Source organism: Macaca thibetana, chromosome 3 (genome assembly GCF_024542745.1).
Source record: "Macaca thibetana thibetana isolate TM-01 chromosome 3, ASM2454274v1, whole genome shotgun sequence".
Classification (NCBI taxonomy): Eukaryota; Metazoa; Chordata; class Mammalia; order Primates; family Cercopithecidae; genus Macaca; species Macaca thibetana.
In genome coordinates, this window is record NC_065580.1 from 2,051,684 (window position 1) to 2,073,739 (window position 22,056).

The following is a 22,056-nucleotide window of genomic DNA, read 5'->3' on the forward strand; positions in this document are numbered from 1 at the left end:
CCTACCCTGGCGGGGCCTGGTGTTTTGTGGGAGGGCTCGGTGGGGGACGCACCCACAGTATCTTAGAGAGGAGCAGGCCTGACCCCCAGCCCGGCTGGCAGCTCCTGCATCCGGGTACCCAGTGCCTCCCCGCCAGGGCGGGGTGCTGCCTATGTGGCTGGTGGGCCACAGGGAGGGGTCCTGTCCTCCCACCTACCAGGGTCCTGCACTGTCCCGTTGCACTGAGCCCGGCCTCCTGGCCCTGCACTGGACCTTCCTTGGCTGCCTCTTACCTTATTCTCACCTCCACCCCCACGGGAGCCTGAGCAGCTTTTCAGGGCCAGCTGGAAGACAGGTCCCTGTCTCCAGGCAGTTCTGTCCTGACTTCCAGCCTCCAGACTTGGGGCTGTCTTAGTTCCTGGCCTTTCGAGGCAGATGACCTCTGCCGTCTGCATCCCTGTCCTGCTGGCTGGACACCATGTCCTTGCCCCCAGACCCTGCTGTGATGTAGAGGTGGACGGGGAGCACCCACGCGGCCCTGAGAGGTGTCAACAGCCCAGCCCTGGTGTTCTGTGCTCGCTGCTTCCTGCTCTGGGCCCCTAGATCAATCCATCCTGTGGCCTGTGCTGACTTTCCTCCAGGGGGTGGCGGGGGATACACACCCTGGTGTGAAATGTGTATTTCAGGTGACACCCTCCGGGACACACCCGTGCTAACATCTTATTCACCGTTTACCTGAAATGCAATCTCACGGGCAGCTGCCACCTGCCACGTCCGGGTCTAGGAGTCCCTGTGAGCAGGGTCTTCGGGAACATCTCCGACGCAGCTGGGCTACTCACCCAGAGCCCCCTGTGGCCCCAGAGCTACAGAGCCCAGGCCTGGTCTGCAGCCGGCGGTTCTCCACACTGGCTGTGAGCCCGGGGAGCATTTTGTGCCCCGCAAGTCGCCTGCATGGACAGAAGATGGTTCATCAGGACCAGCGCTTCTCAAAAGACGTAAACAATGGAAACCCCGTCTTCAGTGACCTGCAAGATCAGGTGCGTGTTGCAATCCCACACAGCCCGGCCTGTTGCGCCTCAGTTCCCAGGTCAGGGCAGGAGCGGGGGCGGGGCGGGGGCCTGGAGCAGCCGGCGTGGGGGCGACACCCACGGGCGTCCTCTGCCACCCGCGCGACGCTGTCCAGCGCAGGCCTCCCCTCCCTCCTCCGACCTCCGGCCCCCGGTGGGGACTCCCGAGAACTCTCAGGACCGCGGCTCGGGAGGGCCCGGAGGGCTGCGGGCTGGAGCGGGCGGGGAGCAGCCTTGGCTGCTGGAGCCGCGTCCTCCCTCCGCGGACCCGTGTCCTGGGAGAGCGGCCGCCAGGCCCCCAGGGTGGCCGAGTCCGAAGCGTCCTTTTGCGCGGTTCCAAGTCTCTGGAACGTGGCGGGGACGGGCGTGGCTTTCCTTCCTTCCTGGGGGTCCTCGCGTCTCCCGGGAGCGGCGCGGGGCAGCCCCTCGGCTCGATCCCAGGCCCTCCCGAATCACCTCCTGGACTCCGAGCCCCGGGTCCGGGGTCTCCTGCAGGCCTCGGGCGCCCCCCAGCCCAGCGCGGGAAATGCAAATCTCGACCCTGCAACCCCCGCATTCCCGCGGCCCTGGAGTCCCCAGAGGCTCTCCCGGGACTTCCGCCTGGAGCGAGCCCGCGCCCCCCGCGCCCCCCCCCCTCCCCCCCCCCCCCCCCGTCCCTGGGCCGCGCCCCCCCCCCCCCCCCCCCCCCCCCCCCCCCCCCCCCCCCCGGGCCGCGCCTCCCCCCGTCCCCGGGCCGCGCCCCTCAGGCCTGTCCGTTCAGCTCATCCCCGAGGCCCGGATTTGCGCGTTCTCAGTGTTCACAGGGCGAATGAATGAATACGGAAATGAAGTGGGCCTCATGCTGGGTTCAGCCGGCGCATAAAGTCCGTGTGTCCGCGGGGTCAGGCCCTGGGAGGATCCCAGCCCAGGGTCCCAAGGAGGAAAATCGCCCAGAGCAGACCCTGGCAAGGCCCTTACGGCCACCGCGGTCACCCCCGAGGGGAGGAGAGGGGCCCTGGTGGCAGCACAGGCCCAGCAGGGTGTCCCTAGGGCTGGGGTCTCTGGTCCCAGGGGCCCCTGAATGGGGAAGGGGGGGCAAGGGCGCTGCAGGGAGGGGAGGCCCCTGCAGATCCAAGTGGGCCCCACCTCAAAGGAAGGGATCCTTCGACTGGGGGTCCTGGGAGAAGATAAAAGACCGCCCCAGGCCCATTCTTTCTGAACTGGAAGCCTCAGCAAAGATAAGAATGAAGTAAGATAAATATGCCCCCAAATTAGAAAGTTCCAAGCTTCTTCAAGTGGGTTTGACAGAATTTCCAACTCCAGTCTTTCCTCTGAACTAGGCAGTGTTCCTCAAAAATGGAACTCAGCCTGCTGGCGACCAGAAGCCTAACTCACCGGTGACACCAGCAGTGGTTAGCACATGGTTCCTATGCTATGTGTCATATGCTGTATTCTTACAATAAAGTGGGCTAGAGGAGGAGGGGCAGGCGGAAGGCGAGGTGAGAGGCCGGCACACTCAATAGAAGGCAACTTTCATGGAAAACCACCCACGCTTCAGTGGAGCTGCACGGCTCAGACCGTGTCATGCAAGGGTCAGCTGTATACAGTTTCTTATTTCTAAGTATATTCACCAGATTGTGCAGCCACCACCACCAACTCTGGAACATTCTCATCAGCCCCCAAAGAAGCCCTATACCCATCAGCTGTCAGTGCCTGTCTCTTCCCCGCTAAGCCCTAACAAGCACCAGTCTGCTCCCTGCCTCTGCCAACGTTCCTGTGCCGGACACTTCAGGTCAGGGAGTCACCAGGTCAGGGGGTCACCCGGCATGTGTCCTTTTGTATCTAACATCCCTGAGGCGCACCCGTGCTACAGTGTGTTACCACATTTTTACTTTACTTTTATTATTATTCTTGAGACGGAGTCTCGATCTGTCGTCCAGGCTGGAGTGCAGTGGTGCAATCTCGGCTCACTGCAAGCTCCGCCTCCCGGGTTCAAGCCCTTCTCCTGCCTCAGCCTCCTGAGTAGCTGGGACTACAGGCGCCCACCACCAGGCCCGGCTAATTTTTTTTGTATTTTTAGTAGAGACGAGGTTTCACCATGTTAGCCAGGATGGTCTCAATCTCCTGACCTTGTGATCCGCCCGCCTCGGCCTCCCAAAGTGCTGGGATTACAGGCGTGAGCCACCGCGCCTGGCCCACACTTCCTTTTACAACCAAGTCCTATTCCACTGCATGGAGGGGCCACATAATGTCGATTCTGTCCTCAGCTGATGAACACTTGTGTGTTTCCATCCTTTGACTATCGTGAGTAATGCAGCTATGAACACCTGTGCACAAGTCTGTGTGTGGACACGGGGTTTCACACTGTGGACAGTTGGAGTGCAGTGGTGCCACTCACAGCTCACTGCAGCCTCCACCTCCCGGGTTCACACCATCCTCCTGCCTCTGCCTCTGGAGTAGCTGGGACCACAGGTGTGCACCACCACGTCCTGCTAACCTTTCTGTTTTTTGTAGAGATGGGGTTTTCCCATCTTGCCCAGGCTGGTCTCAAACTCCTGGCCTCAAGCAATCCACCCGCCTTGGCCTCCCAAAGTGCTGGGATTACAGGCATGAGCCCGGGTGCCCGGCCAGGTTTCCCTTCTCTACTGTAAACCTAGTAGTAACTGCTGACTTGCTGCTAACTCTATGTGTAACCTTTGAGGAACTAAGGCAATGGGATTTTAAACTTTAACATTTCTGCTCGGCGCGGTGGCTTATGCCTGTAATCCCAGCACTCTGGGAGGCCAAGGTGGGTGGATCACCTGAAGTGAGGAGTTCGAGACCAGCCTGGACATGGCAAAATCCTCTCTATTAAAAATACACAAATTAGCTGGGCGTGGTGGCAGGCACCTGTAATCCCAGCTATGTGGGAGGCTGAGGCAGGAGAATCACTTGAACCCAGGAGGCAGAGGTTGCAGTGAGCCGAGATTGCACCATTGCACTCCAGCCTGGGCAACAAGAGGGAAGCTCCATCTCAAAAACTTTAACATTTCTCTTAAAAGGTTAGCTTTATATTGCTCTTTGAATAGCCACCTCCTGATGAGGAGACACAAGCAGTGCAAGCCTGCTGACTCTGGCTGTGGGTGCAGCAGGGACCCGGGTGAAAATCACCTTCCAGACGGCAGGCCCTTCCACTCGCAGTGCCTACTCCTGACCACCAGATGGAGCCCACGCACTGCCCAGGACCACGCAGCCCACCCGGGGTCTGGAGCAGGCAAGGCAGGCACTTGCTGGACACATGGGCAGCCGCCCACAGTGCGACCACCAGAGAGGCGCCCACTACTACCCTGAGCTGGGGCCGGCTGGCAGCCGCAGGGAGGCTCTCGTGAGAAAAATGGGGGTCCAAGAATTGAGGGTGGAAACCATACAGGGGCTATCATGAAATTTACCGTAGTTAGCAAGACCGTTCTCCATAGATGCGGCAAATTCACGCACTCAAGTATTTACTGAGCACCTACTGTGTGCAAGGCGTTACTCTATGTGCTTGGTAAACAGCAATTTACTAAACTCCCACCCTCCATGAAACTTACATGGTGGGGGAGAAATGAGTGAAGTACATGGTGTATTAGACCAAAACCAGCACTCCAGAGAAAGAGACCAACAAGAGAGGATGGATGTGCTGAGGTCAGGAGGGGTGCGTTTTAAATAGACTGTTGGCGGGGAGGGGGAGAGGTGGCACTGGGCAGAACTGCTGCAGAACACATCAGCCACGCCCCACAGCAGAGCACACATCCCAGGGCTCCAAGCTGGGGAGGGGTGTGGTCTGATGGCACCAGGGGCGAATCACAGGGTCTCAGCTCTCCCCACAGCTGGGGACGCACTGGAAGGTCTTGCCCAGAGTGTCAGGGACTGACTTGAGATCAGGGTCACTTTGGCAGTGGGCAGGGACTGAGGATGGAGGACACTTTGCTGCGAATATAAGCCAATGGCTTGGGACAGGGAGTGGCAGAGAAAGTGGCAGGAAGGCCTCAGGTGTTGTTGGGAGGGTCTGTGATGCAGTGGTAGGTGTTGAGTGGGAGAAGGCAAGGCTGACCCGAGGAGGGCCAGGTGCCTAGGGACAGCCTACGTGTCGGGAACATAGGACGCAGTCCGGGCTGCACCTGGCTCTGGGCTGCTATTAGCCTCTAGAACCCGTCATTTGCTTATAACTGAGGGGCCCTTCCCCGCTTTTTTTTTTTTTAGACGGAGTCTTGCTCTGTCACCCAGGCTAGAGTGCAGTGGCGCTATCTTGGCTCACTGCAACTTCCGCCTCCTGGATTCATGCCATTCTCCTGCCTCAGCCTCCCCAGTGGCTGGGACTACAGGCGCCCGCCACCACGCCCCGCTAATTTCTTTGTATTTTTAGTAGAGACGGGGTTTCACCGTGTTAGCCAGGATGGTCTTTATCTCCTGACCTCGTGATCCGCCTGCCTCGGCTTCCCAAAGTGCTGGGATTACAGGTGTGAGCCACCACGCCCGGCAGAGGGCCTTCTTTATGTTCAAAATACTAAGCTGAAGATCCCCTGACACCAATTTTACGGTTCAGATAGGCGCTCCCATCACCAGCCTCATCTTCCCTGACCCCCAAGTGGGCAAAAGCAAAAGCAGAGGCTCGAAGGGCTGTGGGCCAGGCCGCAGTCGTGCAGTCGGCAGCTGTGCCCAGGACCCATCCTCCATGGAGCCTGGATGGCACGTACAGCTGGAGGTACCGGCCCAGGTGCTGCCGGCATCAAGATTCCCCAGAGCACCAGAACTGAACTCCAGGCAAATCAGCTGGAATGGCCTGCAACTCCCACCCTAGAAATTTTTCACACTGAAAAGGATTTTCTGAGAATGTCTAATTGTTTTCCAGAAATCATTTGGGAAGGATTATCCAAGACACTTTAAAAAATACAGACTGCTAGGCCCCCACCCCTAGAGACACAATCACCTTCAGGAAGGGCTGGGAACACTGACCTGGTACATCCCTCGTTTTACTGAGTCAAAGGAAAGGCTTGTTCAAGTCTGTCTGGGCAACAGCAAAGTACAACCAGAACACGTTTCCAAATCCCCAAGGGCCTACCTACCACACAAAACAAACACAGCCAGCTCAACGGTGCTGCCCAAACAAACAGGCCCACATCCTGAGCCCCAGAATGTGTACATGGTCTTATTTGGAAAAAGTCTTTGCAGATGTAACTGAGGATCTTGAGATGAGATCATCCTGGATTACTGGGGTGTCTTTATAGGAAAAAGGCAGGACACTGGAGACAGGGGGAGAAGACACCAGATCCCAGAAGCTGGAGGAGACAGAGGGGTCCTCCCTGAGGCTGTGAGGCCTCCTGATCCCTGGAGAGGAGAAATGCTGCTGCTTTAAGCCACCTGATTTGTGGTAATTTGCTATGGCAGCCACAGGGAGCTGATGACCACGAACACGATGCCATTTTAAGAATGACCACCTCCCCCCACACTTGAATGAGCTCTACCAGCTCTGGTCCTGTCAAGTCTGTGGTCCTGTGGATGTGAGCACAACAGCATCTATTCAGTCATCACCTCCAACTCATCAGTCCATCAGCACCATCCCAGTACCTAGCACAGCGCGTACGTGGAGTGATGCTGGCCAGTTCACACGCGGGTCCTGAGCTGTGAAGGCGTGGAGCGCCCTTCATGGAGGCAGACTTTTGTCTGCAATCCTGGCAGTTCAAGGAGACGCCTAGACCTTGTGCTACACAAATCTAAGAAACATTCCCAGCAACTGAATCCTTTGGGTGACTCAATATGTGAACACCCTCCACAATAAATTCAAGACTGAAAATAAGCTGCTTCTCATGACATAAAATTGCCTTAATGAGCACAACAGATGTGCCTTCATTATGGATCGTGCAGAAAGAAAAACCCAACGACTTCTGCTGTTTGCCTCTCTAGGCAGCACCAGTTGGCTGGCTATGGTTCCCTCCTGTGACACCCTTCGAGCCTCTGCTCTTGCTTTTGCCCACTCCTGGGTCAGGGAAGACGAGGCTGGTGGTGGGAGTTCCTATCTGAACCCGAAAATTGGTGTCAAGAGATCTTCAGCTCAGTATTTTGAACATAAATAAGGCCTTCAGTTATAAGCTAATGATGGACACTGCCTCCTGTCAACATTTAGAAGTGGGCAATCGATGAATCCAAACCACAGCAGTCCATCTCGGTAATCAGAACGTGAACCATCCTTTTAAAGCAAAAGTGGGGCTGGGCGCAGTGGCTCACGCCTGTAATCCCAGCTACTCGGGAGGCTGAGGCAGGAGAATCACTCGAACCCCGGAGGCGGAGGTTGCAGTGAGTCCAGATAGTGCTACTGTACTCCAGCCAGGGCAAACGAGCAAGACTGTCTCCAAAAAAAAAAAAAAAAAAAAAGCACATAAAAAGAGATCAGTATTTAAAGAGATTACTGTTTTCTGCCTACTTCTGCAGAAGAAAAAGTAGTAGTAATGTAGAAACGTTGCCTTTATACAGCAACATTTTCATCATTAAGACCTTGGTCAAGGCCGGGCGCGGTGGCTCAAGCCTGTAATCCCAGCACTTTGGGAGGCCGAGACGGGCGGATCACGAGGTCAGGAGATCGAGACCATCCTGGCTAACACCGTGAAACCCCGTCTCTACTAAAAATACAAAAAACTAGCCGGGTGATGTGGCAGGCGCCTGTAGTCCCAGTTACTCGGGAGGCTGAGGCAGGAGAATGGCGTAAACCCGGGAGGTGGAGCTTGCAGTGAGCTGAGATCCGGCCACTGCACTCCAGCCCGGGCTACAGAGCAAGACTCCGTCTCAAAAAAAAAAAAAAAAAAGGCCGGGCGCGGTGGCTCACGCCTGTAATCCCAGCACTTTGGAAGGCCGAGGCGGGCGGATCACAAGGTCAGGAGATCGAGACCATGGTGAAACCCCGTCTCTACTAAAAATAGAAAAAATTAGCCGGGCGCAGTGGCGGGCACCTGTAGTCCCAGCTACTCGGGAGGCTGAGGCAGGAGAATGGCGTGAACCCGGGAGGCGGAGCTTGCAGTGAGCCGAGATCGCGCCACTGCACTACAGCTTGGGCGACAGAGCAAGACTCCGTCTCAAAAAACAAACAAACAAAAAAAAAGACCTTGGTCAAAACTATTCTAACCTTGTAAGCTGTTAGAGCTTCTGAAGATGCGATGTTTGCAACCTATGATGCCAGTCACCTAGGGAGACAAATTCAAACATGGTTCTATTGTGTTCACAGTATGTTAAAGTCAAAAGCCTGTCTGCAATGCCCATCACATCTCCAGAATGCTCCCGTGAAACCTAAGCCTCTAGACTGTCCCTGTTCCGCAGATCAATCAGCCGAGGCACCAAGCACTTAGCCTCAAGAACTTACCCTCAGACTTTTCTGCAAGCAGAGACCTTTGTGTAGTCAGTGCCTTTTCCCACCTGGACATGCTGGTCACCAGTCTCTTCAGGTCACCAACTCTGGCCACCATCCAAGCACCAGGAACCCCCCCCACCCCGGGTTGATCCCAGCATGCCGCAGTGTGGCACTCGCAGCCCGTGTTTGGGAAGTCTAGGTCATCTCTCATTAGAAAAACCTCCAGGTGAACCTGCTGTTCTGTGAGGGATGCACAGGGTGGCTGCGACACTTCCTAGACTATCCTGCTAGCTGTGATGCTTGCGGCGAATCTGAACGAGCTGAGCATGCTCTGAATTTCTATTTGAGTTAACTGGATGCCTTTAGCTGTTTATTTTTCTTTAAAGTATGAGAAAGCTGACGCATTCAATTATTTCAGGTTCACCACTCACCTCCTCAGGAAGTTCCTGGAAGGAGTCATTAACCCTACCACTGCCTTTCCCGTGCTCCCAGTTCCACCACTGGAGGCCTGCCTGTCAACGGCACGGATGCACAGAGTGTAGACTGCAGGCTCACGATGGGGTGGGACAGTACCTGGGTTCGCACACTCCGCAAAAGCACACACCATCGTGCAAACCACTGCAATTGATAAAGCTGCCTTAACGAGCTCAGGATACCAAAACAAAGATCTCTCTGCAGATACCACCTCATGAGAAGTATCTCAATAACCCCAAGGCAACATTTAGGTTTGTGTACAAAATTACCAGAAAGCAGAAAGTAGGACAGAACCTAGAAAAGCGCAAACAAAACAAAAAACAAAGAAACTTCCTCCAGAAATTTTTCAAGAACTAATGCCAGACCCAATGGGAGACTCGGGAAGGCAACACCCGTGGCTGGTTGGATAGGAGCACACCAGCTGCCGGCCTGGGAGCCACACTCAGCCCAGCCCCGATGACAGGCACTGCTCCCGAGGATCTCTGATTCTCAGGGAGTGTCGGCCATCTCACTATACTCCATTAGCTGGAGACATGCAAGCACCTGTGATAAAACTAGTACCATTCGGAAGCTGTGGCTTTACAAAAGCAGAGTGGCACTAATCACAACAATCTGGGGTAGGACTCCAACACAGTCTTGGGAAAAAAAAACATTTAATGTAAATGTTTAGCCATTAGAACATACAAATAAATAAATAAGCTCAGAATAGCTGAGGAAAAAAACCACAAATAAGTGAATTGTCAATTTCTCTTCAGTCTCAGATATGCTATTTCCAAAATACTGATAATAAAATATACAAATTAACTAATAAGATATAGAACATTCAACATAAAACAACCTAAAATAAAAAAGACCAACCCTAATTATTTTATTTCTGTATATCAAGACTACGAATAGCATTTAAATGCTTAATTTATTATTCAAATTAAGAAATTACACATTTTGTTTTGATCATGTTCATTGTCTTAAAAGTGTCATTCAGCTTTCCCACATTTAAAAGTATATTGCTAATTATGGTCAATTAACTATGACAGCCCACAGAGCCTCCAGTGACAGTAAAACACTAGACAGAAGAGATGAATGAGGATTTAAATCCCCTCCCCCAGCATCAGCAAAGGGTCACTCTGCTCCCACAGCTGACGCTTTGAAACGTTTCTGTTTGTTGAGACTAAAACCACCCAGCAACAAGTCAGGTCCTGATAAAGTGCCTACTGCAAGAACTACTGACACTCCCCTTCCCTGGATCTGCACCAGGGACTGTCCCGTCTTCGAGTCAGAGCAGCACCAGGAAGCAGAGGGTGCTGAGCACGGCCAGTCACCCCCAAATATCCAGGAAGACAAGTGGGCGCAGCCCAGGGGCAAGGAGGGCGAGCGGATGATGGAGAGACCGGCACGGCTAGCATCGGGACAAAGATGCAGCTGCCACTTTGGTTCAAACGACTTTAACAACACCCCAGTGTCTGTCCTCCCCCCAAGTAACTGGGTATAGTGGGTGACAGATGTTGCAGGAGCTGGGCAGACCCTCCTCTTCCACCTCCCCTGAAAGCTCTCCAGGCACAAAGTGGGGATAGAAATAGGACAATGAATGAAGTCCCCACCTCACATCCACAGACAGTATCTCCAAACCATCATGAGGCAGGCCATGGTATACTGAAAACAAGCATGCTAGTCCCATTTGGGGAAATGGCTTAAAAAGCACAAATAAAATATTACCATCGTCATCTCTTTTCCAAACCTAACCACTCTGGGAAAGGCAGCAGAAAAAAATGCCTTCAGTTTTAATAATGAGGCTTGTAAACAATCCAACATGAGCAGCAGCGGCCCCGTGGCGCCTCAGCCTCAGACCCTGTATCTCTGCCGCCCGCGCAGCCTTGTCTGAACCCTGGAGCAGCCCTGCCTGCTCAGGAGGGCTCTGATCTCATCAGCAAAGCCAAAGCTTCATCTTTGGTTAATTTCGCTGAGATGCCACTAGTCTAGAATCTGTGCTCTTCTTGGCAATGTTACTAAAGTAGCCACATGGCACATAACGTGTTATTTTAAGTTATTTGAAAAGCAATGTCCCTCTAAATAAGTGACCACATCGTAATAAAAATCATTTAAAAAAGGAAGAGAGGGAGGAATGGCAGAATGAAAGAAGGAGCTTGGGAGAGCCTCAGGCGTGCAGTTTGAGTATCCTTGTGGGTCTGGGGAGGCGCTGCTGACGAAGGAAGCACTGGTTCTCTGCAGGGGTCGGATCCCAGCATCAGCTTCAGCTCAGCTCAAAGCCAGCAGCACATTCAATAGCATAGAGAAGTTTACTTCGCAAAAGTGTCTCGTCATAGAACTCAGGGAGCTTCAGCAGGTTCATGCAGGTGCTGGCTGTGGGGAGCCGCTCAAGGTCAGAGCCTCCGTTGTGAATACAAAATGCGGGATACAACTCCTGAAAAACAGCATGTGTACAAGATGTCACTGTAACAAGCATGGTATTACATGAGTTTTAATACAAAGCACACAAAATGTGCCAACTCAAATCAGTAAAAAGTTACCGCTGCAGTCACATTTTCCTGAAACCACATTTGCTTTGTTGTTGTTGTTTTTTGAGACTGAGTCTTGCTCTTGTTGCCCATACTGCAGTGCAGTGGCGCCATCTCGGCTCACAGCAACCTCTGCCTCCCGGGTTCAAGCAATTCTCCTGCCTCAGCCTCCCAGGTAGCTGGGATTAGAGGCGCCCGCCACCATGCCTAGCTAATTTTTGTATTTTTAGTAGACATGGGGTTTCACCACATTGGCCAGGTTGGTCTCGAACTCCTGACCTCATGATCCACCTACCTTCGCCTCCCAAAGTGTTGGGATTACAGGCGTGAGCCACCATGCCCGGCCCACATTTGCTTTTTAAAAAAATTACGTTGATGGCTTAATTCTAAATTATATAAAAAACTGTGCACTGTGCTTCAGGCATAAAAAGGGATAAATAACATTCCAGGCCAGGCGCATAGCTCACACCTGCAGTCCCAGCACTGTGGGAGGCCTAGCTAGGGGATGGCTTGAGCTTAGGAGTTCGAGACCAGCCTGGGCAACATAACAAGACCTCATTTCAACTAAAAACAAAAAATCAAAACAATTAGCCAGGTGTGGTGAGTGGTGTGCCCCTATATTCCCAGCTACTTGGGAGGCTGAGGTGAAAAGATCTCTCGAGTCCAGGAGGTCGAGATTACTGAGGTATGATCACACCACGGCACTCCAGCCTGGGCAATGCACAGCGAGACCCTGTCTATAAAAGGATCAAGATTTATTCTATCTTTCCTGTACAAGCTATTCCTCGGGTTAACCAAATAACTGGTGAGAAGAAACAAAGCTGTTTTTAAATAGAAAATTCCAGCTAATACATGATACAATTATGTAATTAGAACACGGCTGTTTTAGAAGCACATTAAACAATGGATCTAGGCAGTGATGATAAGTGACCACTAAAATCAAGAGGAATTTTGACACGGAGATTGATTCCAGCATTGTGGGGAGATGACTCACGAGAAGTGGATCTCTACGATGATTAAGGGAATGGGAAGCATACGACATTATCTATGTGATATTATTGCCAAAAAAAGAAAAACTCAAATTTAGAATCTGATGAGACCTCTATCGGTTTTCAAGAGATACAAAGAAGCAACGTAGCGCAACCCAGTTCCCCTATTATTTTTATTTATTTATTTTTTTGAGACGGAGTCTCGCTCTGTCGCGTAGGCTGGAGTGCAGTGGTGCAATTTCGGCTCACTGCAAGCTCCGCCTCCCGGGTTCACGCCATTCTTCTGCCTTAGCCTCCCGAGTAGCTGGGACTACAAGTGCCCGCCACCACGCCCGGCTAATTTTTTGTATTTTTAGTAGAGATGGGATTTCACCGTGTCAGCCAGGATGGTCTCAATCTCCTGACCTCATGATCCGACCACCTCAGCCTCCCAAAGTGCTGGGATTACAGGCGTGAGCCACCGCACCGGCCCCAGTTCCAGTTCCCCTATTAATTAAATTACAAGGCAAAATTGAGGGAGGTGGGCCAAATGCATGATGAAATGCATGATGGCTTGCTTGTGCCAGAATTTAAATAATTGTTAACCAAAAAAGCAAGATGATCGGGAAATCTGAACATTGTTTCAGACGTTCGTGACGCTCTGGTGTCTAAGGTGCAGTGTGAAAATTCTCACCCTGTCTCACAGACGCCCAGCTCCCATTCCCATGGGCAACCAACGCTTCAGCGTCTCAAGTGCTCCCAGAGATTTAATGCATGTACGAGAAAACGTTCTCCCTCCTCTAGTTTTAAAATTGAGGCAGTGAGCACATTAGACACACTATTCCGTGCCTTGCTTTTCTCATCTGATAATGTGTCTCGGTCATCTTCCCTATCAATGGTGAGGCTGCATGGTGTTCCATGGACGTGTGTGGCACGATGTGCTGGTGGGCAATTTTCTCAGCTTCTTACAAAAAATGATGCAATGAATATGTACTTAGTTTGCACAACTGTGCAAACATATCTGTAGGCAAAAATTCTGTTAGGGATTGCTGAACACAGACTTAATGCATGAGACCTATAGGAATGTCGGTCCTCTGATGGCCACAGAGAACCAATAACTCCACCTTCCTCTTATACACAAACATCATTAGCTACTTGCCTCAAATTGGAGACATGTGATTTACGTGTTCTCTTCCAACAGCAAGACAATAAGGCACAGACTGCCCTCAGTCTGCTCACGGTCCCAGCCTGTGCAGATTTAGTATCTGGCACGGATTTCAGAGACTTAACTAGGTCAGCCCTTCACTGCACATGTGTACACGAAAGTCTTGAGAGGTGGGCCTGGCAACAGGAGCAGGAGCTTCACCCATGTCCACAACTCCTGGGACTGCACTCTAAGAAATGGTTAGAGGCGCACGTGATAACTGATGCACAAGAGGTTCACAGCATGGCAGTGAAGAAGAGCTGTCAACAACTAAAGAACAGGAAGTAAACCGGTAAACTCACATGATGGGACACCACAAAGTCCATTAAAAATATTTCAAAGAATAACACGAGGAAAAATGATCCTGACGTAATGTTGAGTAAAAAAGGTAGCCTATAAAACTGAACACAGAATACAGCTAAAATTATATTTAAAAATTACATGACCAGGAGCAGTGGTTCATGACTGTAATCACAGCACTTTGGGAGGCCGAAACGGGTGGATCACCTGAGGTCAGGATTTCCGAGACCAGCCTGACCAACGTGGCGAAACCCCATCTCTACTAAAAATACAAAATTAGCCGGCTGTGGTGGTGCAGGCCTGTAAAATCCCAGCTACTTGAGAGGCTGAGGCAGCAGGCAGAGGTTGCAGGCTGCAGTGAGCCGAGATCACGCATTGCAAGCCAGTCTGGGCAATAAGAGTGAACTCTGTCTTAACAATATATATATGTGTGTGTGTGGGTGTAACAGGCCGAGTATGTTGGCTCACATCTGTAATACCAGGGGTGTGTCTGTGTGTGTGTAACAGGCCAAGCATGTTGGCTCACACCTGTAATACCGGTGCTTTGGGAGGCTGAGGTGGGAGATCACTCAAGGCCAGGAGTTTGAGACAGCCTGTGTAACAGAGCAAGATCCTACCTCTACCAAAAACAGAAAAAATTTATGCATATATACATTAACACACACTCATGTATGTAGATAAAAACGTGTACTAATAAAAGGAAACATAAAAAAACATAATAATGGTTAGAATGGGAGAAAATATAGATTTCTTATACTTGATCACAATTTCCAATTTTCTATAATGAAAACATTACTTTTATTGGAAGGTTAAAAAAAAATCCAACAATATAAAAAAATGTGCTTTCTGTGCCAACAGCGCTCCCACAAACCTGGTGAATGTTCCTGAAACCTGCTACACTTTTTTCTTCTTTTAGTCGGAGTCTTGCTCTCTCAACAAAGCTGGCGTACAAGGGCACAATCTCGGCTCACTGCAAACTCTGCCTCCCAGGTTCGAGTAAATCTCTTGCCTCAACCTCCCGAGTAGCTGGGACTATAGGTGCCCATCATCATGCCTAGCTAATTTTTGTATTTTTAGTAGAGATGGAGTTTCGCCATGTTGGCTAGGCTGGTCAAGAATTCCTGATCTCAGGTGATCCGCCTGCCTCAGCCTCCCATACCCGGCCCCCGTTCGACTTTCTGTAAGTGTGGCAACCCCACAAAGCGCCACGGTTTCTCTGTATGCCCGGGGAAAGTGGCGTTAGGACAGGAAGCAGAGGGGCTACGGTGGGCAGACTAAGCTGATTTTCTGGGAAAAGACTAGAACTGTGAAGAAGCTTGTGCTGAGGCTTGAGGGCGTTGAGCATAGGTGCAGATCTAAGAGATTACTGGCTATAAGGAGATGGGAGCATTCTGAACTGGGAGGAGAGAAGAGGAGGAAGGGCCAAGAGATCCAGCTCTAAGTGTCATCTTTTGTTTTATTATGAAGACAATACAATCTTATGTTCAAAAATAAAAAAATTAAAAATTAAAAAAATAGAAAAGGTAATTACCTCCTAACAACTGTAGTCGAACATGAATAAAACTAGAGCAATGTCCCATTCTGCAGGAACCTTTGGAAGCACTGAAGCTGTCACAAAGAACGACAGGCACCCAACTGGCCACACCCGCATTTCGGTTGGATTTTGTTTCAATTATGTGTTGAGGTTAGCATATAATTTATGTTAAGGGTAAAACTAGTAAGAGCACAGCCCACAAAATGCTATGAAGAGGGCAGGCGTGGTGGCACATGCCTGTACTCAGCACTTTGGGAGGCTGAGGTGGGTAGACCACCGGAGGTCAGGAGTTCAAGACCAGCCTGGCCAACATAGTGAAATCCTGCCTCTACTAAAAACACAAAAAAATTAGCTGGGGGTGGTGGTAGGTGCCTGTAATCCCCGCTACTCGGGAGGATGCGGCAAGAGAATTACTTGAACCCAGGTGGAGGCTGCAGTGAGCCGAGATCGCACCACTGTACTCCAGCCTGGGCAACAAGAGCGAAACTCTATCTCAAAAAAAAAAAAAAAAAAAAAAAAAAAAAAAAGCTTTGAAGAGACTGACATGATTCTTATTACCGATCTTTGTAGGTCTCTCTACTGTTAAATATAAACGTCATTAAAAATATATATGTGGCATATAATATGTGCTAAAATCCATTGTCTTTTTTTTCTAATTACAGTTTATTTGCTACTTTAAATCTCTCATAAAAATGTTAGAGCGAGAACCAAAGGAGAACTAGAAAGAACAATTTATCACACTTATGATTCAGCATTCTGAGCGTGTGAGGGCAATAATTCTCACAAATGCTTGAATATACTAAAACGGAAGCATCGCATTTTTGAAACAGAAAAGGATCTCTGAATGAGGGGGTCAGTGATGCTGGCAAAGTCACTGCATAAATGAAAAGCTTAAAATATATTTTGCAATTAAATGCCACATTTAGTGTTTCTTTCACAAGGCTAATTGAATTTCCTACTTGGAGTCTTAAAAGTAAAAAAATGAAGTTCTTCACTGAAATCTGAGTCAAGGGCACCATTTTGTGCATAATTAAATACAGTACAACGGGAATTTGCATTAATTCAGAGTGAGAAAAATCATCCATTTATTATGTGGCCTGATGGTAACTTAACAATTTTCTACAGCACTTTAATGATTTTTTGTCTGTAACAATCACATTTATTAAACATATTAAACTTTAATTAGCTTTAGCAGATGTTATTCTTCTCCAATAATCTGGCACTAAGGAGTTTCATAACTTTAAAATTATGCCTGCCTGCCTTTGCTATTTATAGTACTTCAACTGAAAGACATTTTCTTCCTTTAAGTCTACATTAATTATGGCAGCCCTGGCAAATCCAGGCATACTAAGCTAACCGGAAAGCCTAAATATTAAGATGATTTTTCCAAACTGGATGTCTAACATATAACAACTTCAAAAACACTTATCATGGAAAAATCAATTAAATTTCACATATGTTAGAACACTGAGAACAATAAAATAATAGGAAGACTGTCTCATGGATGCTCAAGAAGTGTTTTCCAGGTGTAACTCCATTACAATTGTGCGGGGTCATGACTGGGGCAGGGGATTTTCCCTTTTAGTCTATTTGGGATTTTTTTTTTTTTTTTTGAGTTTTGCTCTTGTTGCCCAGGCTGGAGTGCAATGACGCAATCTTGGTTCACTGCAACCTCCACCTCCCGGGTTCAAGCAATTCTCCTGCCTCAGCCTCCCGAGTAGCTGGGACTACAGGCATGCACCACCATGCCTGGCTAAGTTGTTTTTTGTATTTAGTAGAGACAGGGTTTCACCATGTTGGTCAGGCTCGTCTCAAACTCCTGACCTCAGGTGATCCACCTGCCTTGGCCTCCCAAAGTGCTGGGATTACAGGCGTGAGCCACTGCGCCAGGCCAGTCTATTTGGGATTTTAAAAGCTAATGTAAATCCCTCTACTTCTGTTCCCCTAAACCTACGACGCTCATGCAGCTGAAGTGGCCATGCACAAACCCGGAGGCATCACGGAGGTGGAGAAGGCTCTTGCACTTCTAGGCACACGTTATTGCTGGCTCTTTAGTTGGCTGTCAGAATGTCTAGAACCTACGTCTGGTAGGACTTCTAATTTTTATTGCTACTCACATGATTAGCATTATCTCATTAGCCAGGAGCTGACAAAAGTCTCTGCGTCTTCCAGTGTTTTGATGGGAGCAGGTCCTCCAAACTTCCTTTTATGAAATTAGATGAGATACATAATTTTCTTATCTCTAGCTTTGGAACAAACTAGTTTTGAAACAAAGATACTAGAAGGCTTGTCTATCATAATAAATGTTAATATAATTACCAAATGGTATTAACACCTTTACTGATAAAACGTCGTCTGCATGCCTCACCTGCAGTCCTCCTGCTCTTTAGACCCCAGCACAGCAAGCCCTCTAGACTCCACCACCAGCACAGGACGTGCCCAGTTTTCACTGTGCTTGAGAGATTTTCGTATCTGGTCACATGGGTCGCGCTTCCAACTCTGAAGGAGACCCATCTATTTCTTTACACACGAACCAGGACGTGCCACTAAACCGTTCTGGGTCACTCCGTTTAGGTGTGCCGCTTGTAGGCGGCAGCGTTTTCCTAGCCCTGTCTCAAAGTCTTTTTCTTTTAATACGTGAGTTTCTCCGCACTCACTGTTGGAACACTCAGGCTTCTCTCATTTTATGTTTTCTATTTTATGATTCTGAATGTTACTTCCTACCCCAACCCCTGTATCTGGTCAACAGAGTTGTTGGTTCTGTTTGTCTTGTTTTGCATGGTTATTTTTTTCTCTCCAACAATTTGGAAGATTATCATTTCTACTGATATCACTGAGTAATGGTATTTACTAACACGTTTAAGTTTATACATCTTTATTATTCATTACTTCCAGAACGTAACGGTGTCGATGATTGACCTCCTATTTGAAACAAACTGCACTTAGGCCTCACTTCTTCCCACCTCTCTACTGGGTCCCAGCTCCAGTTCTTTTTTTTTTTTTTTTTTGAGGCGGAGTCTCGCTCTGTCGCCCAGGCTGGAGTGCAGTGGCGCGATCTCGGCTCACTGCAAGCTCCGCCTCCCGGGTTCCCGCCATTCTCCTGCCTCAGCCTCCCGAGTAGCTGGGACTACAGGCGCCGCCACCACGCCTGGCTAATTTTTTTGTATTTTTAGTGGAGACGGGGTTTCATTGTGTTAGCCAGGATGGTCTCGATCTCCTGACCTCGTGATCCGCCCGTCTGGGCCTCCCAAAGTGCTGGGATTACAGGCTTGAGACACGGCGCCGGCCCCAGCTCCAGTTCTGAGGGCACTTACTGAGATGCTGGGTTAGTTTATAGTCAATTTTTTTTTTTTTGAGACGGAGTCTCGCTGTGTCTCCCAGGCTGGAGTGCAGTGGCGTGATCTCAGCTCACTGCAAGCTCCGCCTCCCGGGTTCACGCCATTCTCCCGCCTCAGCCTCCCAAGTAGCTGAGACTACAGGCGCCCGCCACCACGGCCGGCTAGTTTTTTGTATTTTTAGTAGAGACGGGGTTTCACCATGTTAGCCAGGATGGTCTCGATCTCCTGACCTCGTGATCCACCCACCTCGGCCTCCCAAAGTGCTGGGATTACAGGCTTGAGCCACCGCGCCCAGCCTATAGTCAATTTTTAAGAATAGCTTAATTGAGGTGTACTTGGCATACTATAAGATTATCTGTTTAAATGTACAATCCAATGATTTTAGCAAATTTACAGAGTTCCACAGCGACCCTCACAATCCGGTTTTGGGTCACTCCACTTCTCCGAAGCTCCTGCTGCCACCTCCAGTCCTGTGCAGCCCCCGACCCGCTCTGTGTCTGTAAATGTGCCTTTCAGGCCGGCCGCGGTGGCTGACGCCTATAATTCCAGCACTTTGGGAGGCCAAGGCGGGCAGATCACAAGGTCAGGAGATCAAGACCATCCTGGCTAACACGGTGAAACCCCGTGTCTACTAAAAATACAAAAAAAAAAAAATTAGCCAGGCGCGGTGGCGGCGCCTGTAGTCCCAGCTGCTGAGGAGGCTGAGGCAGGAGAATGACGTGAACCCGGGAGGCGGAGCCTGCAGTGAGCCGAGATCGCGCCACTGCACTCCAGCCTGGGTGACAGAGACTCTATCTCAAAAAAAAAAAAAAAAAAAAAAAAAAAAAAAAAAAAAAAAAAGTGCCTTTCAAAGGACAGTTTATCCACACAGAATTATGTATAATTAATACGTCGTTCTGTGTCTGCTTTGTTCACTTAGCAGTGTTTTCAATATTCATACACAGTGCAGTAGATATCATTTATTGCTTTTAAATTCTGAATATCTCTTAATCTATAGAATTTACTAGCAGTTTGTGTACTGATTTCCAGTTTTTGGCCATTATGAAGACTTGCTCTGAACATTCATATACACACTGTGTAAACATACGCTGCCATCTGTACACTCACAAGAGTGGGGCTGCGACATCACACTGACGAACATTCTCAAGATAACGTGCCTGCACCCCTTGAAAATGGGGATACAGAAGAAAGGAAACTAAAGAGCATGCCAATTAAATGCAACGTGTGGTCCTGGATCGGATTCTACGAAGGGCGTGAAGGGACAACTGGCCTAACACCTGAAGAGCCGGTCACAAGGTGACTGCGGTGCTCCGCCCCCACTGAGTGTTGACTCAGGTCTGAGTGGGGCCTGAAAGTGTTCATTTTTAACATATGCTCAAGTGATGCTGCAACTGCTGGTCCCAGGACCACACTCTACAGCCAGTGGATCCGACTAGTGCTGTGTGTCAGAGTCCGGTTTCCCAGGACCACACTCTACAGCCAGTGGATCTGGCAAGTGCTGTGTGTCAGAGTCCAGTTTCCCAGGACCACACTCTACAGCCAGTGGATCCGACAAGTGCTGTGTGTCAGAGTCCAGTTTCCCAGGACCACACTCTACAGCCAGTGGATCCGACTAGTGCTGTGTGTCAGAGTCCGGTTTCCCAGGACCACACTCTGCAGCCAGTGGATCCGGCAAGTGCTGTGTGTCAGAGTCCAGTTTCTGGACTTGTAATAATTTCATTGTGGCCATTTCAAAAATGTCTCTAGTCTTAGGAAGTACGCGCTGAAATATTTAGGGAAGACCTCATGTCTTCAACCTATTCTCAAATGACTCAGGAAAGAAATGCATGAAAAGAATGATAAAGTAAATGTAGCAAAACGTTAACAATTGGTCAGTGCGGGTTTAGAAGTTCCTGGTCAATTCTCACAACTTTTCTATACATTTAAAATAGTTTCAAAGTAAAAAGTTAAAGAATAACTTCACTCAGAAATATAATAAAATACTTGGGGGGCTGGGCATGATGGCTCACGCCTATAATCCCAGCACTGTGTAAGGCCAAGGCGGGTGGATCACTTGAGGTCAGGAGTTTGAGACCAGCCTAGCCAACATGGTGAAACCCCGTCTCTACTAAAAATACAAAAATTAGCCAGGCATGGTGGCGCACGCCTGTAATCACAGCTACTTAGGAGGCGGAGGCAGCAGAATTGCTTGAACCAGGGAGGGAGAGGTTGCAGTGAGCCGAGATTGTGCCATTGCCTTCTGCACTCCAGCCTGGGCGACAGAGTAAAATTCTGCCTCAAAAAACAAACAAACAGGCCGGGCGCGGTGGCTCAAGCCTGTAATCCCAGAACTTTGGGAGGCTGAGACGGGTGGATCACGAGGTCAGGAGATCGAGACCATCCTGGCTAACACGGTGAAACCCCATCTCTACTAAAAAATACAAAAAACTAGCCGGGCGAGGTGGCGGGCGCCTGTAGTCCCAGCTACTCGGGAGGCTGAGGCAGGAGAATGGCGTGAACCCGGGAGGCGGAGCTTGCAGTGAGCTGAGATCCGGCCACTGCACTCCAGCCTGGGCGACAGAGCGAGACTCCGTCTCAAAAAAACAAACAAACAAACGAACGAACGAACAAAACAACCATCAAAAAGCAAAAAAACAACATTACTTTCTTCCCCCCTGAGACGGGATCTTGCTACCACATTGCCCAGGTTGGTCTTAAACTCCTGGGCTCAACTAATCCTCCTACCTCAGCCTCAAGAGTAGCTGGGACTACGTAAGTGTGCAGGAAGTCTTTCTGATTGAAGGTTATTTGAAAGTGAATCCAGCTGGGCATGGTGTGGTGGTTCACACCTGTCATCCTAGCACCTTGGGGGGCTGAAGTGAGAGGACTGCTTGGGCCCAGGAGCTGGAGGCCAGCCTGGGGAATACAGTGAAACCTCTCTCTATAAAAAATCAAAATATTAGCCAGGCACGGTGGTATATGCCTGTAGTCCCAGCTACTTGGGAGGCTGAGGTGGGAATATGCTTGAATCTGGGTGGTTGAGGCTGCAGTGAGCTGTGATCACACCACTGCACTCCAGCCTGGGTGATACAGCAAGTGCCCATCTTAATTAAAAACAAAAGGAAAAAAGAAAGTGAATGTCTATTAAGTTTCATAAGCACAAGCTACATACAGTACTTACCTAATTATATATTATTCTATAATATATATCACTATATTTTTAAATGTTAATATGGCTTTATTTTAATTTACAATGAATACAGGAATTATGATTAGATGTTCCTGAGGCTTTTTTTTTTTTTTTTTTTTTTTGGAGACAGGGTCTCACTCTGTCACCCAGGCTGAAGTGCAGTGCAGTGGCGCA

At 49.6% G+C, this 22,056-nt stretch overlaps 1 protein-coding gene across 3 annotated transcripts in view; it reads right to left on the minus strand.

Moving 5' to 3' along the window:
* The window catches only part of UBE3C (ubiquitin protein ligase E3C), a 542,607-nt gene that overhangs the window by 392,128 nt on the left and 128,423 nt on the right, over nucleotides 1-22,056 (minus strand). For 2 of the 3 annotated variants that reach the window (XM_050785708.1, XM_050785709.1), the window contains exon 23: nucleotides 9,496-11,275. In XM_050785708.1, the coding sequence (XP_050641665.1) occupies nucleotides 11,105-11,275 (171 nt within the window). In that variant the 3' untranslated portion in view covers nucleotides 9,496-11,104. Of the gene's footprint in view, nucleotides 1-9,495; nucleotides 11,276-22,056 lie in introns of those variants that run through there. The other variant, XR_007724501.1, reaches the window with a different exon arrangement.